The sequence below is a fragment of the Entelurus aequoreus genome, linkage group LG06 (assembly GCF_033978785.1).
Source record: "Entelurus aequoreus isolate RoL-2023_Sb linkage group LG06, RoL_Eaeq_v1.1, whole genome shotgun sequence".
Taxonomy (NCBI): Eukaryota; Metazoa; Chordata; class Actinopteri; order Syngnathiformes; family Syngnathidae; genus Entelurus; species Entelurus aequoreus.
This window is the reverse complement of record NC_084736.1, coordinates 67,690,929-67,709,499: the sequence shown is the minus strand read 5'-3', so window position 1 is coordinate 67,709,499 and position 18,571 is coordinate 67,690,929. Positions and strand designations below refer to the sequence as shown.

Genomic DNA, 18,571 nt, shown 5'->3' with positions numbered 1-18,571 from the left:
GTTGCTACCTGAGCAAACGGTAAATACATGGTAGCTTTTCCAAAAGTGTTTTATTTACAACTTCTTTTCTTTATATATGTTGGATTGCAATGCCTTGAAGTTGATATTTCTACTATTTGCTCATAATTAATACAGGCACCACCTGTTTTGTATGTGTATATTTAAAAATAACATGACATTGTTCTGACATGATACATGTAATTTTCTTTTCATTATGCAAAGCTTCCATCTGCATCGAATTATATCGCATCGAATCGTAATGTTTTAAAAAGTTTGGTTAGTGAATCGTATTGTAACCCATGTATCAAGATTCATATCAAATCGCCATTTAAGGTAGAGATGCACACCCCATCTACACTTCTTAAACTTTACTAAGCACTTGTTTCTTGTGTTGTTTTAAGCTAGCTTGGTGGCTAGCTTTATTATATGCAGCTATTAGCTAAGCTTAGCTATTAACAACATGTTTAACCTTGTCCTTCAGTAGTAATGTTCCTTGATAACAATATTTAAAATACTAAGAAATGCAGTTTATTTTCCGTGCTAAGGAGAGCGTCTCCACACAGTATGGAGACACTTCCCCAGAGAGAATCGGCGTTTGTGATCGGTATGAAAAGGCAATGGCAATCACATACTTTTTCACAAAAATCGGCTGATACTGATCGATGGCCGATCGATCAGCACGTTCCCCGTATTTGAAAATATCTTCAACACCATAGTGTCACTGTCAGGAAGAACAAAAACAAAAAAAATCTTACAACTTTTGTCGTCTTTACCTGGCTATTTCACACTTGTTGACATCAAGGCCCCTCTTTGGCATGCAGCCCATGCCCCTCTGAGACTCCTTGCTGACAAAGGTGCTCAGGTAGTGAATGTACGGAGACTCGTCTGTGATTTCAAAGTAGCGGATGCTGCAGTCACCCTGTCAGATGAGCAAATTATATTTCAAATTAGAACGACTCATTTCTGAAATTATTTGTTTTGGTTTGAGAGTCTGCTGAGTGCCAAAAAGTCTCATACCTTTCCACAAAGGTAAACAACGCTGGTGTCTGGGTCATAAAAGGGCAGAAGCACGCCATTGCTGGTGTCCAGCTCTTCGACAACTATGGCCTCTTCCATGTTTTTCTAAAAAAAATAAAAAATAAATTAAAAAATTAATAGATAATGCATGAATGAACATTGATTGTGATAAACTAAACTAAGATTTGACGACTTAAATGACTGACTTTTAAGTTGGTTAAATTAACGTCCCTGATGTAATACATAGACTTATCAGCAATGAGGTAGTGATGCTTAGTTGAACACCAACAAGTCTTCATTTGTGTAGTCCACACAGAGTGGACATTACACAATTTCCTGGATCAATTACATTAATATTTTCTTAAACTGAATGTATATTTCCTAAAATTAATTTTCATATAAAGTAAGAATATTTGAAAAACAATAGATATAAATACACTACTGTTCAAAAGTTTGGGGTCTCCCAAACAATTTTGTGGAATAGCCTTCATTTCTAAGAACAAGAATAGACTGTCGAGTTTCAGATGAAAGTTCTCTTTTTCTGGCCATTTTGAGCGTTTAATTGACCCCACAAATGTGATGCTCTAGAAACTCAATCTGCTCAAAGGAAGGTCAGTTTTGTAGCTTCTGTAATGAGCTAAACTGCTTTCAGATGTGTGAACATGATTGCACAAGGGTTTTCTAATCATCAATTAGCCTTCTGAGCCAATGAGCAAACACATTGTACCATTAGAACACTGGAGTGATAGTTGCTGGAAATGGGCCTCTATACACCTATGTAGATATTGCACCAAAAACCACACATTTGCAGCTAGAATAGTCATTAACCACATTAGCAATGTATAGAGTGTATTTCTTTAAAGTTAAGACTAGTTTAAAGTTATCTTCATTGAAAAGTACAGTGCTTTTCCTTCAAAAAAGGACATTTCAATGTGACCCCAAACTTTTGAACGGTAATGTATGTCAGTGTTATACTGAGCAGATAAATACAGCCAAGATGAGGACTACATGGTGCTTGTTTACACTCCATTTTGTTTTAATTGCTTCCAGATGTGATTAATCAACAATCAATTTCACAAAGGCCTCCCCATCATGTCCTTATCTGTTCTTACTTTATGCTATAATGTTTTTACTGAGCCTTTGGGTCCATTGATAAAGCCATTCGAAATGAATTGCCCCTTGAGGGATTAATACATGTTTTTGAATTGTTCTTTTTTTTTTTTTTTTTTACTTGTTTGGTCTCAATGTATGAACCTACACTACTTTAACGGTAAGCAAGTTGTTTCACTGATATTAAAAACATGATTTAAAAAAAAAAAAAAAAAAAGTCTGCCTCCAAAAAAAATATTATATATATACATATACATATACATATAAATATACATATATATATATATATATATATATATATATATATATATATATATATATATATATATATATATATATATATATATATACATACATATATATACATATATATCTTATATTCGGGTAAATACATTAATACCTCTGACAACATCCATCAAAAAACTTTTTTTTTTTTAAATACTGTAAAATCAACAAGGCAATTGCAATACAGTGAGCAACGGTGTACATTGCGCGTCTTACCGTGTCCCAGAGGGCGAGCTGTCTCTCACTCATGCGACTGAAACCGGTGGTGAGCACTTTTCCATCAGCCATGAAAATGGCCCTCATGGGGCGAGCACCATCGTGTGCCTTTTCCTTCTCCTGTAAGAATAGTTAATATGCTAATTTCAACTACTTTTTTTTTTTTAAACAGGCATTTTTTTCTCCTTCTGTTTCCTTACGACAATTATCTCCTCCTTGCGTGGGTCAATAACACGGACAGACTTGTCTTTGCAGGAAGTGCAGATGAGGCTTCCGTTGCGGTTCCAGCAAACGTTGTAAATGACATCAGGATGCACAGTTTCATCCAGGGTGATCATGGCCTGGCCCGTCCCCACGTTCCAGATCATGATCACGTTGTCACACCCTAAAATAAACAAGTGTGATTGAGCTCAGAATGTTGAAAAATAATCTTTTATGTTTTATTTCACTCATGATTAGGGTACTTTTATAGGTACCAAACGATCAGTTCTACTGGGAATTGATTCACGTAAAATTTATCGGTTCTATATTTCGGACCCCTTTGCTTAACTAACGTCACGTCTTGTAGTAAACTGGCCCTGACTCAAGCACTTGGCCGGGAAACAAGCCGTCAAGCACTCAAGAGTTGACTTCTTGGTAATGTTACAATTGTCCATACATGAAGCAAGAAGGCGGCGCTCAAAACATACAGTAAGACTACACTTCTATTTTTTTTTTTTAGAATATGCTAGCTTGATGCTTATTCACATTGGATTTGCAATACACATGCTAAAGACGAGCATTAGCGTTTTTACATGGCGATTTCAACACCTCCCCATTTGGTAATAAAACTACAAATAAAATGCATGTTACAATCAAACAGCTTGTGTGTAATAAATACAATAACAACAGTGTAAACACTTTGTGGGGCTCAACAACAAAAAAACTGGCACGTTCAACTTAATGGCAAGACTACTTAGTGGCTATGCAAACACACTTCAGCATATACACTACCACCATCTAGCGGCTTGGAATTGCAACTGCATGCAAAGTCTTCAATAATGTACAGTACAGTACAGTACAGTACAGTACATGCAAATTAGACAAGGTAACTGGACATCACAGCTCAGTCTAAAATAGAAAAAAAAGTTTTAGTTTTTTCAAAGAGATGTTTTATTTTTTTTAAACAATTAAAGGACACCTATAATGAATCTTGTCATTTATGACTCATGAATATTGTTTTAAATGTTGGATACTTGTGTTAAACAATGCCAAATTATCAAATGTAAGCAAAATTCACACCAAAGCATATCCAATAAATTGGTACCATTAAATACCGGTTATCGATTCCCAGGTACCTGGAATTGGTACCGCATCGATTCAAATGTAAAAAGGTAACTATCCCAACTCATAGTTTCACTTTGGGCCAGATTATTGAAACATAAATCAATAGATATTAATCTAGTCCCCTTGTGTTGTATAACGGTGTAAACAAAAAAAGTTCTCACCTGCACTCAGCAGAACATTGCGTGCTGTAGGGTGCCACGTGACTATGCCAACTCGCTTGGAGTGTCCCTCCAATACCACAGCAGGCTCAGACATGGGACTGACGAGGCCATTCTCAGGAATTTGCCACACCTTTAAAGGATAAAAAAAAAACCTTCACAGATAGGATCTACAGCAGGGCAAACATGAGACTGAATCGTAGCTTTAATCTAATATAATGTGCATTATATAATAGCTGATCTATTACAACTAGTGGCCCTACTGTAGTAAGAATATAAGTAAATAGATTACAAAAAGAACCAGAGGGGGGTAGTAGCAACCAAGAACACAGCTAGCTGTAGACAGTGGTAAAAGATTGTAAAAGGCAAAGGAGTGTTCACAGTTGCACTAAACCAATTAAGGAAATATGACCTGTCATAATGACGATTGTTTCAAACGGACTTGTCAGTGGACCCTTCAATACATGCAGTGGTTTATTGAGAGTAATCTAATGGCCTGTGTGCACTGACTCACTTTCAATTGGAGCACTCCCCGCCCCTAATTATGGTGCCTATCTTACTCTTAAAACAATGGCCAAACTGGCTACTAGCCTATGAAAACTAAATACAGGGAACCAATTTCTCCTGCAAGTGAGTAATATAAATAGGGCTTTCACATCCTGTCAAACCGGATTTCTCACCACCAGGTAGGAAATGACTAGTGACATATTTTAACCATGTTGTACACAAGAATAGAACAAGCTTCTTCAGGCCAAATAAGGACATACTGTATAGAGAAAAGAACAACTACGGTCCTAAAAAAGCTGGTGACCTCAGATGTAACCAAATAATTCACCCACTGTTATTTCTGTAACACATATTTGAGTCTAATCTAATCCAACGGGTGAGGTCCACACCCATCTATGAGTTACAACAGGCCCCTCTTTAGCAATAAAAGCATGGAGTTTGTCAGAAAATCTTGGTAAAAGAATGTGTGCTGAGTTTTCTTATACGGTTGCTTTCCAAAACGTGGAGCATAAATGGACAGAAGATACATCGAGTCTACAAACTGCCCATGCGTTAACTAAATTGTACGGTAAGGCACTTCACTTGCAGAGTCGGAACAAATATGGTAAGTGTTAAATAACTACATGAAATACAAATGGTTCCATGTGCAAAAAATGCTACAGGTAGAGTACATCCACTGCAGACTATTTAGAAATCTTAATAAGCCTTTGTCTTTAACTAGGGACATGCCGATTGATCGGCCACCTATCGGTATGTTGATAACGTCTTAATACTGATCACAAACACCGATACCGTCTGACTGATACCATTTTTGGTCCGCCGAATGACAAGTGGCCAGAAGCTAATTATGTGTCTCCATACACAGTAAGTAGCCGCTCTGCTAAATAATAATAATTACCTCTATTACAGAAACGTACAGTTAATTTTTTCCCAAAAATCGTTATTAAGTATCATCAAGTATCAAGTATCACGCTATCATTGGAGGACCAAGCTAAACATGTTACATACAGAGAGCAAATCAGGAGCATGCATGCTAATAACCTCTCTCAGGGAATAATTAATTAAAGGAATGTGTAGGCAAAAAACTAAGGATTTAAATCAGTAATAGAGTATTATTCGTTTTTGTTTAGTATCGTGTATTATTGAGTTTGTATAGCACAACAATTTGTAATAAGAAAATAAGGAACTAGTTGAAATACTATGTTGATATTGTTAAACTGTCAATAGCACTCACCATAAATAAATGGAGTATCAGTCAATCTAACGTATGGATTATCGGCATCAGAATCAGCAGAATAAAACCCAGATCAGAACATCCCTGTCTTAACCTGTCAAGACCATTGCTTTACAAACTTTGTAAAGAATGTATTTTGTCCAGAAGAAGAAATCAGATGACATCTACAGTGGCTATACAGCTCAGGCAGTAATATCTACAATGTTTAATGTGCGTAGAGATAACATTTATTAATTCCCTGGGAGAAATTAAGGTGGCACAGCAGCATTGATATTCAAACAGCTACAGTAAAAAACTATTATGCAGCTTTGATGAGTACTTAAAGAAATGACAATGCTACCATGTTATGTGAACAGACTGGAAAGGGTTGCTACTCTCGGATGCTTCATCTCACCATCATTAAAACAGTCATTTCGTCATACACGAGGGCAGGGGTGTCAAACTAATTTTAGCTCAGGGGTCGCATGGAAGAAAATCTATTCCCATGTGGGCTGGACTGGTAATTAAAATCATGGCATAATGACTTAAAAATACAACTATGACAACTTAAGATTGTTTTCCTTGTTTCAATTTGGCCCAAAATACAACAAGCACATTAAGAAAATGTACATATCACAAATAATGCTCTTGACACAAAACTTCAAGTTTATTGAAAAATTCTAAGGAAATAATTGGTGCAGTTGCAAAACCCCCATGAAGAACAACGAACTTATAGACTGTGTCTCAGTAAATTTATAAACCCATTAAACTAAGTCACAGCATATCTGCAATTGAACAAAATAAATACAAACGCTTCTAGGTATCAAATATCTAATTTGTTATTTTCACGTATTAATCCTGTGCCAACTCAACAAACTGAAATAGAACCTATTCAAGAAGGTTAAGTTACTCCCTGTCTGTATGCATCGTTGTGTATTCATAAAAAAATAAAGCTTTGTAATGCATGAACAATTCCAACAAGCAAAGAGTATGAACTTAAGACTGACAGTATTGCAGTAAATTAAATCGCACACCGTTCACTTTCTTTACATTTCCACAGAAGACAATTTTCAAAGAACTATATCAAGGTGCAGTGTCTCATGCAGCATTCTAAGTGGGGTTACCAATTGTTTATTTTCCTCTGAATTTTGGTATATTTTAGCTTTCACAAGTGCATCAGTTTCAGGTGTCACATCATAAGTGGCAGACAATTTCAGGATGTTATTTAAGTGCTTGTGTGGGAGCCTTGAGCCTAACTTGTTTTATTGATGCTCATTACAGAGAAAAGTTGCTCACACAGATATGTGGTTTCCCGATACTTCCATGAATAAATAAAAGGATGATCATTTTTCTTGGAACACTGCGTCCACTTTTTTCTTTGACAGAGACATTTTGTGGAAATGAGAGTGCCAAAGCACGGTGTGTTTAAAGCAGGTTTTAGGTTGTGTTGAGGGGGTGGAGCCACAGTTCGCTTTACTGTGTACCTACTAACAGAATTGGTATTGCCACATTCAGTGGACACATTGAAAATGACAGTTTCTTTCATTTGAAAATGAAACTCACTTTTACATTTCCCGAACTTACCTGGCGGGCCGGATTAAACCCGTGTTGTCTTTTGTTAGTTTAGCCTCTTAGTTGTGAAACTAAACTAGCAGTTTGTAGCATCTTCTGACAAAATGTTTGCGACCCGGTGATATGTTTTTGAGAAGAGGTGGGGAAAATGGTCGATTCTCAGATGAATCACGATTAGAGTGTAGACTACTCAGAATTGAAAGACAAAAAGGTCCAAATATCGATTATTTACATATATTAAATAAAGTAATAGACAGTTCTAAAATGTCATTAATGTATTTTGTCTTGCATGTATTTAGTAATTTAAATTTCAGAAAGTTGCATTTTTTTCTTTATATTCTTACTCAAATTTTTTTTAATTTATGATATATACACAAGTTAAAAATGTCAGGTTTTTTTTTATTGATATAAATACACACACACAGGTATATGCATCTTTTTTTAAATATTCTATAATTTCAAAAAGTAAAAATATAAAAAAATGTGAACATGCAAAACACACACATTTGATAGGTTCAAGTAAACGGTGAAGAAGGTGTTACCATCACTGAGCAGTCCTCAGAGCCACTTGCGATGACATGATCATTGTGGGGGCACCAGTCAATGTCCAACACTGGGCCAGTGTGACCGCACACTGTGGGGTAGGCTTTGTCGATACGCCCCGTCTGTAAAGAAAAACAAAAAGGAGCGATGAGGTCAGAAGCCGACTTTTGGTTTATCAATTGGTGGATGAGTAAGTTTATTTTGAAAAAACCGAGTAAAATCACAAATATACATGTGAATAAAGCATACTCCAAAAATTATCTCCACCTGTGGAAGCTGTAAAGATAATTATAAATGATCAAAAATCATCCTCTGTTAAACAGAAAAGTTGTTTGTACAACCTGACCAATTGCATATGTCTATAGCTTTGACCAAAAACTACCAACTACCAACTAACTTTAATAAACAAATATTCACATTGTTCTACAATACTACATCTCGTAGCGGTCCTGCCAAAGATACTTTCAGGTCTGTTTATTCGGATCCACTTAGGCCTAGGTGTGTAGAGCCTGCAAGCTTGGGCATCCACCTGAAGATTATTGGATAACCTGCTCCAAACCCTGAAGCCACAGCAGCTGCCCCTTAAGTCTTACAACACATCTCTTGCAATTGTGCATATATTTGAAGCCAAAAAGGATTTGAAGGCTTTACAACAGCTGCACAGGGGGCAAACAGAGATTAGATCTTCCCCACTGTTGAACCACACACACTGCTTAAGGCAGTACCATTAAAATAGTGGGTTGGGACCAAAGGGGGGCATGACAAAAAAATAATCGACAACCACTGGCTTAAGAAAATGTATTCGCAGCGTCTTCAAATAGTCAAAGGATGCAAAATGATGCTTAAGTCTCACTCTCCACATCTGTCTTCTAAAAATACACACTTTACATAACCCAGTGACGGACAAAGAATTTTCATCAAATGGAAACACATTGTGTGTCTCTACTTAAAGACGAACTAGTTCCAACATGCTCAGAGGTAAGAGTCGAGTTCAAACAGAAATTTGAGTATGAGTAACCATCATTGAGGCAAAGAACAGGAAGGACTAGGGCAGGGGTTGGCAACCCAAAATGTTGAAGGAGCCATATTGGACCCAAAATAATTAAAACACAAAATCTGTCTGGTGTAGCAAAAATTTTTAAGTCTTACATACGTGTTACAATAAAGGCAACACATGATGTACGTGTCTATATTAACCTACTCTCAAACTGACTGTCTCTGTCGCAGATGATGCAAATCTTCTTTTGACAGAAATGTTGAAATGTAATATTTATTCTACAATTTTTACAACATTGGAAAATGATAATAATATTAATAATAATAATAATAATAATAATGGATTAGATTTATATAGCGCTTTTCTAGACACTCAAAGCGCTTCACAGAGAAGTGAGAACCCATTCATCATTCATTCACCGGTGTGAGCGGCACCGGGAGCAAGGGTGAAGTGTCCTGCCCAAGGACACAACGGCAGCGATTTGGATGGTAAGAGGCGGGGAACGAACCTGCAACCCTCATATATATTACTAAAACGGAGGGTGCTCAGAGGGTGAGATAAGTCCTGGAAATTACTGGCTTAGAATGGCCTGAGGCAGGGGTCGGCAACCCAAAACATTGAAATAACCATATTGGACCAAAAGTACAAAAAACTAATCTGTCTGGAGCCGCAAAAAATGAAAAGCTGTATATAAGTCTTATAATGAAGGCAACACATGACGTAAGTGTCTATATTAGCTATATTAGCCTACTATCAAAATGACTGTCGCAGGCTGTAGCAAATCTTCGTTGACAGAAATGCTGAAATTTAATATTCTACACATTTTTACAACATTAGAAATCATTAGTAAATCAGAGGTTACTCAGAAGGAGAGATAATTCCTGGAAATGACTGTCTTAGAATGGCCAAAGGTATAGATGTGTGTGTCCAAGTTAAAGAAAACGGCAGGCTGTCTTCTTTTAATAGATTTATTACAATCTTTGGCAAGCTAGGTAATGTTCGCTGTGGTCTGGAACAACATGGAACACAACTATCTGAAATGCAGCCAATATTACATACAGATAATGTGTCATAAGACATGCAAAACTAAATTATATACAAAGAGTATAAAAGTAAAGGATAATAAATGAGCTCAAATATACCTACAAATGAGGCATAATGATGCAATATGTACATACAGCTAGCCTGAATAGCATGTTAGCATTGATTAGCTTGCAGTCATGCACTGACCAAATATGCCTGATTAGCACTCCACAAGTCAATAACATCAACAAATCGCACCTTTGTGCATTCACGCACAGCATGAAACTTTTGGTGGACAAAATGAGACAAAGAAGGAGTGGAAGATTTTACATGTAAACAAACTGTTGCGTCACAGTCCACACTATGGTGAGTTCAAGAACCGCCGAAATTAGTAGGACAAAACGATGTTCACCAAATACTCTCATCGGTGAAGCATACACACAAACATATTAAACAGTGGGCTTTATAACAATTAGGAAGGTCTGTGTTATGTTTGTCCTCAAACAAAAAACATACTAAAACAAAAAAAGTATTTCCCCCCCAAACTTTTTCTTCGGCCTAAGGTATAAGATGTGTGTGTCCAAGTTAAAGGAAACGGCAGGTTGTCTTCTGCGAGTGGATTTATTCAAATCTTTGCAATCTGGGCAACATTTGCGGTGCTCTATTACAACATGGCACACAAACAACTTAATGTTGTGACCGGTGGAATCTATGATGTTTATTATTTTGGGCCATGTCCGAAAAAAAAATAAAAAATTGTGGTAACGCCTTCACGATATATGTTGAAACAGTGTACATTTTCAAAAGATTGACCATACTTTTGTAAAGGGTGGGGCGTGGTTTCATTTGCAATCTGGGAACACCTCCAGAATCAAACTTTTTGCAAAGAGACTCAAAAAAACAGGTTATAAAAGTGACTGTGGAGCAATATTTACACCAAAGTATATCCAATACATACTATAGAGAACAAGGACATGTTATGAACGCACATCAAAATTATCATTGGTCCCCTTTAATGTATCTTGTAATTTATGCTTGCATCTAAATTGGAACTGCACTTTTTTTTTTTGCCTATCATTCACAATCCTTATGAGAGACAAGAATACACACGCCTTTTTTTAGGATTTTAATGATAAAAAAAAGCTTGGAAGATGCGGCTAATGAGAGTCACCGGTCTAGCCTTCAAATCCCCAAAGACAACTGCAAAACCCTCCAACGTTTTGTATACACACTGCAAGTATATATATAACGTAGTAACAGACACATTCATAACAAAATGTAATATGTTCAACATTTGCCGTATTTTGAACAGTATAATCAGACTGACTTCTTCCGCGCATTGATTTCTATTTCCATAGCAGCGCATGTCCGACAATGTGTGTTCATACTTCTGGATACAAAACGGTTGTTTGTGTTCTGGTTATGGCAGACTTGGTATGAAACAACGAAGATGACTATTTTTGGTGAAAATGAGGATTGACAACTTTGTTTTTTTGAGCCTGAAGGAACGGAGGATGAACTACTGCTTCTAGAAGCGAGCACAAAGGGGAGGGTGAAACGTTGGAGCAGACGGAAGCCGATAGTGTGAGGTGAAAGCGACTCGAAGCTATTTTGACATAAATGGCGTACTAACCCCCAATAAACCAGAAAAAATGTCCCCGGCAAGCTGGACCAAAGAGGCAACTGTCCATCGAGTGAGTCACACTTTATGTTGATCATGATAAACGCAGCACAACATTCGTGTTATTACAACTGCAGTACGCACACTGGCTGGCTAGCTGTGCACAAACAAAACATGAAATGTGGGCTAATACTTGACAGATATTGTAATATGATTGTTCATGTTTTTCAGTCCGTACAGATTGGTGTCCAATCGCAGTGTTGTGCATTACAAACTCATGTGTTTCGCGCTGAAGTAGAAGCTAGCTTATCCCTCGCCGTAGTTAGCTTTTACGGCTAATACCAAAGCACGCCGATGTCTGACTACGATAGAAAAAGAGTTCCTCAGTGTTTGCTTTTACAATAACAATGTCGCTACAGTTTGGTTATTATACAAGTTATGGAACGTAAACAAAGTATTGGTGAGTTTTTGAACGTATTTATAAAGTGATTTAGAGGTAGAAATGATTGCTCCCATTAGCTGCATTGCTAGCTACCTAGAACATTCCCATTTTTACAAGTTAGAATGCAAAAAATCTAAACCATTTGGTCTTTGTCTCTGATAAGGATTGTCAAAAATAGGCAAAATTCCCAAAAATGTGCAGTTCCCCTTTATATTAACTGGTGATTATTAGTATTACCTTGTAATTAGAAATGGTAATACTAACCATCGGGACTTTTGCCGAGGTTTATCATTAATACCGGTAATCGTTGCACCCCTAATGAGTATTGTCATTTTCTTGCTATAAATTGCACGGGAAATTACAGACTTCACCACACCATGTCGACTGCACATGGACTTTGTACATGCACTTTGTACATGGGGGAGTAGTCTGTTTAATGACCTGCGCAAATGATTAGGGTGTTCCCATTGCTCCTCTGTGTCATTTCTACATAAGTGCAAATAAGTGTGAAAGCAATAGTAAGTACACTCCCTAGCACAGCGTTTTTCATAAGCAGGATACTGAGGTGCTGCTTTTTTAGTCCCATAATGTCTAGTCATTTGTTACATCATGAACTGTAGATATGACAATAACTCTGTAACCATGCATCTCCTCACAGAAAAAGTTGGGCTGTGACACATATTACAACTCCAACTGCAGTGATCAAAGTTCAGAGTATGCAAGACTGAGCTCTGTGTGAAGTAGGAAAATCACAAGATCTTGTCTAAACCTCTCCATGGAATCTGCCCTGAAGGTGAGAGAGTGGACAAAGCAAACTCCAACCTGTTATGCGAGCCCTATGCCCATATTGCATCACATTACCATTATTGATGACAAGAATGCAAGGAGTCATTCATTATTTACATAGATAATCACATGATGTATTTCTGGGAAGACATGTCAAAATCAAAGTTGCGCATAGACATTAACCTGCTTGTCACTTTACACAAATCCAACATTTATCACTAGTCAATGCTTGAGGACCATCTTCTAATAAACCCAAGCAGGTAAGTTCAATTCAGTTTAAGTTCAGTTTCAGTTCAGCTCAGCTCAGCTCAGTTCCAGTTTATTTCGAACATGCTTACGATACAATGTAATGCATCACATATTTCCAGTTGTTTCATTACAGCATGTCCGAAAAGGAGTAAGCAAAAGCTGACCTTATTTATTAATCCAAACCCTTTTCATACCATAGCAATTTTATCCCATTTCCTTGTTCTCTGTAACTGAACAGTGAATAAATAAATATACCATAGTAAGTAAATAAATATTAAATACATAAATAATCTTTATCTAAAAAAAATAATTAAAAAAAAGGGTTCAAGATATTCATCATTATTGTTCTTTTGTGTACTTTGTGAACATTTGTAGTTTGAACTGAATTATATCGGTGCTTTGTTTGATTTATATGGTTATCCATTCCATAGTTTAATTCCACATACTGATATACTGAAGGTCTGAAGGGTTGTAGGAGCATACAAATGTTTTAATTAGATTTTCCTCTAAGGTTATATTTCTCCTCTTTTGTTGAGAAGAATTGTTGTACATTCTTGGTTTGCAGGTTATAGTTTGCTTTGTACATAATTTTAGCGGTTTGCAAATGCACCAAATCCTTAAATTTCAATATTTGAGAGTCAATAAATAAAGCGTTTGTCTCTATATCCAACATTATGTATTATTCTAATTTATCTTTTTTTGTAACACCTTTAGTGAATGAAGCGCACATTTTTAGTTGTTTCCCCATATTTCTACACAGTAACTCAGATATGATAACACTAGCAAGCAGTAAAGAATATGAAGTGATTTTTGGTCCAGAACATGTTTTGTTTTATTCATTATTGACGTGTTTCTTGCTACTTTATGTTATATATATTTTTACATGAGGTTTCCAATTCATTTCATCATCTATTATTACACCCAAAAATGTGTTTTCTTTTACCCTTTCAATATCTAGTCCGTTAATTTGTATTTGTCTTTCCCTTCTACTGTTACCAAATAGCATTAGTTTAGTTTTACTGAGATTTAAAGATAGTCTGTTTTTGTCAAACCATATTTTTAATTTGTTCATTTCGTCTGTTATTATGTGTATTAGCTTTTGTGTGTTCTCTCCTGAACAAAACGCCGTTGTATCAGGAAGAGCAGACCGACACTTCCGCCAGACTTCTGCGTTTTTCAAATACCACACTTTGGCCCCAGGCAGCCCTGGTATGAGCATGACTAATTACAGCAGAGGGGCAGCTAGGGTGTCAAATACAACATGCTTTGAGGGGTTAATGCCATGTACGTCTAACCATACACAATAAGGAATTCTAGGGTTTTCACAATATCATGGCCAGTAAGTAGTTATCAATGGTCGTAGACAATGTTGGAAAGTTTTCTATACCAAATGCTGTATAACACAAAAGTATATTTTTAGCTAGTTCAGCAGTTGAAATGTTAATGTTTTTAATTTGCTTAATAGGTAACAGACTTTTACATTTTTGTGGGAGGAAGTGTAGTCTAGCCTAGTACAATATATTTCCCAGCTTGTAACAACAGGCAGAAAGATGTTTCAGCAAAACTAGATAATAATTTTAAAAAAGACCAGATTTTTTTATTTTTTTACATCAAAATCAATGCAGTCTTAGTTCCGAAAAGCATTGGTCAACACTCTTCATTAGCTTCAACCCTTGAACATCATCCAAGGTTAATGTCAGACAAAGCAATCTAACAATTTTGTCTTGTTCGATTGATCATTGGAGCCTTTCTGCGCATGCACCAGATTCTTGTGCAGCCCTTAACAACAAAAAATTCACGACATAAGACAAAGCCAGTTGAAATAAGTCAATATTTTGAAAGTAAATTAATAAAATAAAAGTAAATGTTCAATACGGTGTAGGCTTGTAAGGGTATTGTAGAAAATGCGGTATTGCGGTTTCAAAGTCTTCACAATAATGCCTTAACGTGTGACGGTATCAAACAAAAACTTAGTGTGTAGTTTTCTCCCAGAATCCTCCGCACAGCGCATGCTGGCAAGGGCATGGAACGCTTTAAGCAGGAAGTGAAGTGTGTTCCTAGTTGATAAGAGGAATTATTTTTTGGACATTTCCTGAAAAATGTAATTGACATCTATCTATAACTGAGTTATGTTGCTAACAAACACAAAAACAGACTCTTGTGAAAACATAACCTGTTTAGCCTTTTTTTAAATTTATTTATATATATATATATATATATATATATATATATATATATATATATATATATATATATATATATATATATATATATATATACATATATATATATATATATTTATCAAATTTGAAAACACAAGGTGATTAAACTATTTTGGCTGAGACATAGTTGGAGCAGTTTCTCGGTTGATGGGTACTTTGTTGTTTAAACAAACTCAACAAAAGGCACACCGATCCCTCCCAAAACACCAAAAGAACAACTCTTTCAAAAGAAAAAGAATTTGGACGAAGTCTTGGGCAACATGTATTCCGATAATCCCGACAAGTTCAGTTGTTCAGTTTAATTTTGCAAAAGTCTTTGAGTAGTTTAAAAATCTAACATCCTGATATAAAAAAAAAATCAAAGAAAGAGGTGCCAATGCTGTAAATGTAATTAGGGATGCATGATAATGGAGATTTGAATCAATGCTGATAACCGAGAACTTTCAGACCTTTACAACCGATAACCAATATTTATGTATATTTGTCTATACATTTACACAAGATTTTGTGAGTATAATTTGACAGTTCACACTTTTGCCCAAGATGTATACAGTAACAAAAAATTCTACAAATCTATTGTACGCTTAAGGATAGTGTCAACCAATATATTTTCTAACTTAACAATAATTTGAGTACAAATACACTTCCTGTAATTCTGACCCATGCAAAAAATTAGAATCATTGTGTAGAGCAAAAAAGGAATTTGAGATTTTTACTTTTCAAATATTTAATTGACAAAAAGCAAACTACTAAATGTATTCAACAACAAATATAAAATAGGCTAATAGAACTAAGCCAATAAGATTCTGCATAGCCCTTAGCAACAACATCGGAACAAGTCACATCTTGTTGATTGAGAAGAAAAGGCAACATTTAATTGTAAAATATAAAAAATATAGGATTCAAATGATAAAGTGCTGTTTTTCAACTAATAAATCAAAAAAGTTAAGAGTTACCTGTGCCTCTGAATTAACCACAAAGTTAATCAGAAACAACTACCGGTACTCATTTTGCTGTTAAGTTATTTTGGCCTTTTCTTTCAAATTGTTGCCACTTAAACATTTTCACATCAGTACTGTGGCTTCACATTTGCGGAGGTTGCTGCTATCAACACAAGGTCTTGGCTTAGCAGCATAGGCAGCTTTGTATTGCTTCCATAAATCTACACATTAGTGAATTTTAAGGTGATTTATCAGATTTCATTGTGTTGAAGCTCGTCTTTAACCCTACCTGTGATCATTTCTGCAGAACACATTTTGCAAACTACGAATGAACTGTTTCTCCTGACATGGTAAAGAAATCCCACACCGACGATAAGCTTTTATTATTAATCGGCTCATTTTATCGGTTGATTTTTTGGTAACAGAATTATCAATGTGATGTCATAATTGCCACTATCCGACTAGCCGATAATATTGTGCATCCCTAAATAATACATCCAAAACCATACTACAGGCAATTAATATTTTATAAGACTGACCATCACTAAGAAAACTAGTTGCACAGCAACCAGTTGGACTATGGAAAAAAGATGATACATACACACACCACTGACAAACCAGTTAAGACTGCAGAAAGAAAAGGTGATTCAAACACACGCACAACTGGCATAAAAAATGAAGGAACATCAGTCCCTCCAGGCAGGACAGGACATTATTTTCATTGACACAAAAGGCCTACACACTTCCTGCCTAGTCCAACGTATGATTCACACATGGTGCTTCAATGAATGTTGTCCAGTTGGGTGAAACGGAAAATTCCACTTTTAAAGTCTCAGTGTATTGGACACAAACAGCTGAGGTTATAGCAACAGTCACATCAAACTACACAAGCATATAGTAATGATGTGAAGTCTAATATGACAAACAGGAGCCCGCCGCCCACTGACGAGACAAAAATTAAGAGCGAATGGAGTAGTGAATTGAACCGTTCGCATTACAAGAGAGACTAAACTAGTCCTACGAAAACATTTTGAGACTAGCTCTCTTGTTGTCATAATTTGAACTACACTTCTTACATATGCTTTCACTAACCAGGCACCGATTTTAACAAAATAATTTAACTATAACTTATCTTTAATGGGGATGTCAAACACATAAGAATGCACATGATTTCAATCCAATGTACTCATGTCAACCACTCTACATATTGAGGCCTGTCCCACAATTCACATATGGACTGACACTGCACAGAGCAGCCAATAGGAGGCAGAGAGGAAATGGTCCTGGGAGGCTGTCAGGCAGGGAGCACATTTGACCATATATGGTAAAATCTGCAGTCAGCAGGACTGGATTGGAAGAGCACTCGAGGAAACACTGAAGACTCAATTCAAATAGGATTGTTGATCTGTTCTGTAGTCAGCATTTAAAAAGGAACCTAATTGTAGAATTGGGTGGAATACTGTAGTGATGTGGCTTCATTTTATGTAAAAAAAAAAAAAAAAAGGGGGGATTGGCAGTATGCTTGCATGGAACTGGAGCTGCAGATTGCTTAGACAAAACAGGTAGGGCAGGAATCCACCATGCCTTGCCAGGATTAAGGTTCAAAATCCAAATGAACTGCAACAATATAAGTATCGGCATTCCACTCTTCACAGTGAGCCAGAATGTGAGTGGAATCATCAGAAACGTTTCACTAGCTTAGCTGCATTCACTCCAACTTCCTTCAAATGGAAATCAGGGAATAAATTAGTAGACATCCTGCTAAGTGAGACAAAGGATGAGATTGAAGGCATGAGGGATGGGAATGACATGTGATCAGCTGGACATCTGATGTACTCTGCATAAACCCCTGTGTTCCGATAAGAGAAAACAACAATAGACATGGCTATGCTGAGTCACAGAGGCTCCCAGGGAAAAACGCAACGAAAACACAGACTATTTGTAGGATGTGCCATTAACAAACACATTTTTTGACACTTCATAGCACAATAAACATTATCCCTCATTTATGTCACCATTACAATCTGTGCACAGTAACACGTGGTTTTACTATGAAGGGGGAAGGCGCATCATCACACCTCTGCCTCCCCCAATGCTGAATTGCAGTCATGACAAAGGGTCGTGCTCTGAGAAAGCAGAAGACAAAGGACCTGAGCAGCTGGTTCCTCACACGGGACAAGAGGGCAACACAGAACAGGGCAGATCGGGTTAGCCAGACAGATGCACCCTGACATTAAGGATTGGGATGTGGATCCTTGAAAATAAATGTAAATACATATTATAATTATAAGACTACAACTGACCAGATGTTATCCTTAAGCTGGACAAAGTAAAACAGAAGAC

The 18,571-nt window shown here is 36.5% G+C and overlaps 1 protein-coding gene across 3 annotated transcripts in view; it reads right to left on the bottom strand.

The window, feature by feature from the left end:
* Nucleotides 1-18,571, bottom strand: part of LOC133652489 (coronin-1C-A-like) — an 81,528-nt gene that overhangs the window by 8,103 nt on the left and 54,854 nt on the right. For all 3 annotated transcript variants that reach the window (XM_062051291.1, XM_062051292.1, XM_062051293.1), the window contains 6 exons: nt 7,947-8,069; nt 4,116-4,245; nt 2,829-3,013; nt 2,629-2,748; nt 1,018-1,122; nt 774-919 (listed from right to left, as the gene is read on the bottom strand). In XM_062051291.1, the coding sequence (XP_061907275.1) occupies nt 774-919; nt 1,018-1,122; nt 2,629-2,748; nt 2,829-3,013; nt 4,116-4,245; nt 7,947-8,069 (809 nt within the window). The remainder of the gene's footprint in view (nt 1-773; nt 920-1,017; nt 1,123-2,628; nt 2,749-2,828; nt 3,014-4,115; nt 4,246-7,946; nt 8,070-18,571) is intronic.